The 4,386-nt window shown below is 37.3% G+C and overlaps 1 protein-coding gene across 1 annotated transcript in view; it reads left to right on the top strand.

Annotated features, from left to right (window-relative positions):
* LOC103917368 (chromosome unknown open reading frame, human C5orf28) overlaps nt 1-3,779 on the top strand; it is an 8,589-nt gene extending 4,810 nt beyond the window's left edge. Inside the window, exon 2 of the mRNA XM_009324499.1 lies at nt 3,350-3,779. Within this exon, the coding sequence (XP_009322774.1) occupies nt 3,350-3,685 (336 nt within the window). The 3' untranslated portion in view covers nt 3,686-3,779. The remainder of the gene's footprint in view (nt 1-3,349) is intronic.
* Nucleotides 3,780-4,386: the final 607 nt, after the last annotated feature.

Raw genomic sequence — 4,386 nt, 5'->3', positions numbered from 1 at the left:
TGACACAGCTCGCTGCTTGGATTATTTGGCTATTGGGCTGTTTTTCATGGTGTCATCATTATTTTGCTGGAGTATTCAGGGTAAATAGTCACCTGTGGTATTTATACGTTTACTCTGATAAATACTTGTGTACCAAGTAGCATGTGATCTGCCCTTTTGCCCACATTATTTTTGCAACAAGTATAAAGTCTACAAAGACTTTACTACTTAGAATTTGTAGTTCTGCGTATTCCAGGTAGTTTTTACTGTGTATTATATGTACACAAGTGTAGAATAATCTAAGAATTGGCGTTTGAAGAATCTGTCTTATTGACTAGCTCTAAAGGTGAAAGTTACTGCAGCCTGCCATCATACTCAGCATTACTGGTAAACAAGAGCAGCATGATGGGCTAAATGTGATACAGGTGTGACTTCAATGAGAAGTCTCCCCCAGGATTGTAGCCCACTCACTCATGTTGCAGAACAGATGTGCAGAAATTGCTAGCTTGCTACTTAAGACTCACCAGCTTCTAAAAGCGTAGGGAATGCGATTGGTGGCAAACATACATAACACAGCTGTTTAATGTGCCACTGCTGACCAACCTGGGCTGCACAGGAGCATTTCTGGAATTGGAGAATAAGCTTTGCATACACACAATTAATTTAACATTGAACTTATAGATCAGCCTCAAAACTGAGGACTTCAGTCTTGTGAAGAATCACAGAATATGAGTGAGGGAGCCCATGTTGTTACATAAATTCCGTGATGTCTCTTTGAGCATTAAAGCAAAGAGTTTGCTTGGGTTCTCCTGCATGCGATTGTTGTCTCCTGTTTCCAGCTGCTCATTGTAGTGTGTGAGAGGGGCTGGAGGAGCAGGAACTTCAAGAAGATCTTGCACCTGATTGAACACGTAGGCAAATGGAAAAGGTAATTTGTGTTGTGAATAAATTCTGTTTGCAACTGCAGCCTGATCTCTCACGTCCCCCTAAATTTACACAAACGTGATGATCTTTTTTCAGGAGGTTTAAGGCAGAAAAGGCTTGTACTATTTTTTTTTTTTTTTTAAGTTCTGGTGATTTCTAAAGGTGAAAAAATTTGCCTGTTAGGAGAAAGAGTATAACAGCTTATATTGCCAAATAGAATTACGTGTCTGTCTCTTGGGCTTGGCAGCTCAAGGACTTAAATGTTCCTCTAGTTAGAGAATGTGAAAGAGAAAACAGACTATTCTTCTCTCAGAACTTGGGAAAGAACATCTCAGAAGCCTAATAACTGTACTGCAATTACAGAATAGGGTTTTCTCATGATAAAACCGAGCACTCAGGTTTGCTGTATGAACAACCCTGCCATCTAAAATTCTGCATGAAAAAAATTTAAGAATCACCTCCCCAAAACTGGATAAAGATTGGCACTAATACTTATTATTGCATAATATATATGGCACACTAAGATTGGCACTAATACTTATTATTGCATACATAATAAACATTCAGCTTCTCCTTACTCACTGTGTTGCTGTTGGCACCTAACCTCCATAGGGCAGAGGGAAAAGACTCATTTAGACATTGCCACTGATTTTTTCAAAGTGCCGAAATAGTGACCAGTCAATAGGATATCTGCCAAAATGTGTCACCATCCAGAGTGGTTTTTCAAAATTAGGCTAGTATGGACTACTTAGGCTCTTGCTGACAGTAACAAAAATCTATCTGTGTAGGGTAGGTGATAAACAATTTCGCCGCCACAAGATTTTTCTACTTTAATCCATGAACAATCTGCTTGTATGAAACAGAAATGAAGTTGTAGAAAATACACCTTTTGCACCAACTTCAAGGAGTTGGGTCCATATCATTACAGTTAAAAGATGTTGAGACAGTTTGTGAGGTTTTTAATCCCGTCACCTGATTAAGAGAGTAATGGACAAGCGTGTGGTGGGAAGCTAATAGAGCAAAGCTTTCTGCAAGACTTTTAACGTTGGCTTTGGTTTAAAGCACAGGCTATTATATTCCAAGGTAGTCCCTATGTTGCCATCTCTGTATTTCTTGGCTAAGGCTACATCAAATTTTCTTTACAGAGAAGTCAGGGTTCCAAGCAGTTGTCTAAATTATCCATGGAAACTTGATAAGGCTATTCCAGAGTCTCACTGTCAGGTACCGTAGCTGTTGAATCCTGCAACAATTAACACAACTGAAGCATTAACTGGTTACCGGCTGGTGTTTTGTAGCGATGCTTTGTTTGCTTTCTGCAGCAGATGCAGTGAGGTATATGTTCAACATAACAATCAGATGCACTGTCATGTGCAAAGAGTACATCTCTGGTGCCTGTTACAGTCTTTCCAACTCTTCAGCAGTATCTGAATTGAGCCAATTAATATTACATCAGCACCTGTATAGATCTTTTAGTAATGCACTATCATTTCTCCTGTGCTTACAGAAACAAGAATCTACTTATTTGTTACTTAGAAATCCAAAATATTATTATTTAATTTTTTTTACTATCTTTGAATTTGTGGAGATAGTTCTAGCTGTTGCTAGTAAGTACGTCCGGAATATTTTCTCAAGTATGTATATTAAATTGATAATTATAACTTCTTAAAACAGCTAAATTTTATCTCACTAGCTAGACATTCACCTTAATTAAAACCAAATATCAGGCTTTCAACTGGGTTAACGTTAAACAAGTTGTTGATATAAAAACCCCAGTCATGAATGACTTGGATGTTGGCTTCTGAACTTATCTTTTGCTGGTCCATAAAGAATACTGTGTCAAGGCAATGAAAATACATGTAACTTAGATCATATTTTTGTTGTATTGGAAATTATTGTTCTGTTTTAGATATTGTCCAACTAAAACAACTTCACGGGTATGAACTGTAGTATAATACAGGATGTATCCTTGAAAATAAATGCCATTAAAGCATATGAAATATTTCCAGTAAAGCATATGAAATATTTCAAGTGTATTGAATGGTTGTTTTCCTTTTAATTATCTTGAAATTAAATACATATAATCCGTGCAGCAGACTATACAAGTTCCTGTATACCACATGACTGTATGACAAATAGCATACCTCATCCCTCTCCCTCCCTGTTTTGCCGTCAGTAATGCTTCATAGGATGCATGATTCATATCATACAATAGAGGGAGAAAAGCCTGTCCCAGCACCCTCAGCCCTGCTACTGACAGGGCAGCACACAGCTCTCATACATCTAAATAGTCATGTTGTTGATCTTGATCAACAGCAGTGGAAAGGAACAGTATGTTTTTCTTTGCACTTCCACTTAGCCACTTGATAATACACCTGTAAACATCCATGAAACATTTCTTTTTTTGTCACTATTGTAGCCATTGCAATTATATTTTTCTTTTCTGCAGGCTGCTCTGACTCTTCCACAGAGACCACTTCTTCATTGTTCTACTGTGATTCCTGTTGTGGCTCTGACATTAAAGTTTATTATGCACCTTTTCAGGCTTAAGGATTCATGGTGCTTTCTTCCCTGGATGTTGTTCATATCCTGGACTTCTCATCATGTCCGTGATGGGATTCGTCATGGCCTTTGGATCTGCCCGTTTGGAAAAACTCCTCCTTTGCCATATTGGCTGTATGTGACAATTACAGCATCTTTACCTCATCTATGTTCATTTATTATGTATTTAACAGGCACTAGAGAATTAATGTCTATAAAACATGGAATCCGCATTGATGTATAAGAATGATGGCTCTTAAAGGTTGGTTGTATTAGCACTTGAAATAAGCTGTCTGTTTATCACTGAAGTGGTTTCCTTATGTTTCCTACGACTTCTGAGTTAGCCATTTTAAGTCTGGCTAACTGGCAAACAGGAGCCAGTTACAGCTCCTGTGTCAATTCCTTGTGGTCATAGAAACCTATTTAATGAATGGTAATAATTTTATATCTATACATTGTAAAATATGTGGTCTTCCACTATAGTTCATGCATAGCTAGCTGATTTATAAAGTACTTCGTCTCTCTCTGTAGTAATAACATTACATTTTACTGTCATGGTGCCGTTCATCTGATCACCATTCACTTTGGGTTTGTATTCTGCCTTTAGATAATACACTTCATCTAGATAGCATTTGTATAGCACTTCAAAAATGTAAAGTACTCTATAAATGCTAAGTATTAGTGAGAATTTAGTAGTGTCTAGCACTTCTAAAAAACATCAGTTAGCCTTTTGAATTTATTTATTTGCTTTCCTGCTGGACTCTTGTATTCAACTGTTTTAAAAGAAATGCTGTTTGTATTTCACAATGTGCAACTGTGTATCTGCACTTCTTTGAACACTGCTATCATATAGTGTTTCTGCTAAATTCTATTCCACTGTAGTTGCTTGGTACTCAGTTTGCTAGCTATTATTTGTGGTTATAAAGGAGAAGGCAGTTTGGTTAC

Source organism: Pygoscelis adeliae, unplaced genomic scaffold, assembly GCF_000699105.1.
Source record: "Pygoscelis adeliae isolate BGI_AS28 unplaced genomic scaffold, ASM69910v1 Scaffold320, whole genome shotgun sequence".
In the NCBI taxonomy this organism is placed as follows: Eukaryota; Metazoa; Chordata; class Aves; order Sphenisciformes; family Spheniscidae; genus Pygoscelis; species Pygoscelis adeliae.
The sequence above is the reverse complement of the archived record's forward strand: the minus strand, read 5'-3'. Positions and strand labels throughout refer to the sequence as shown.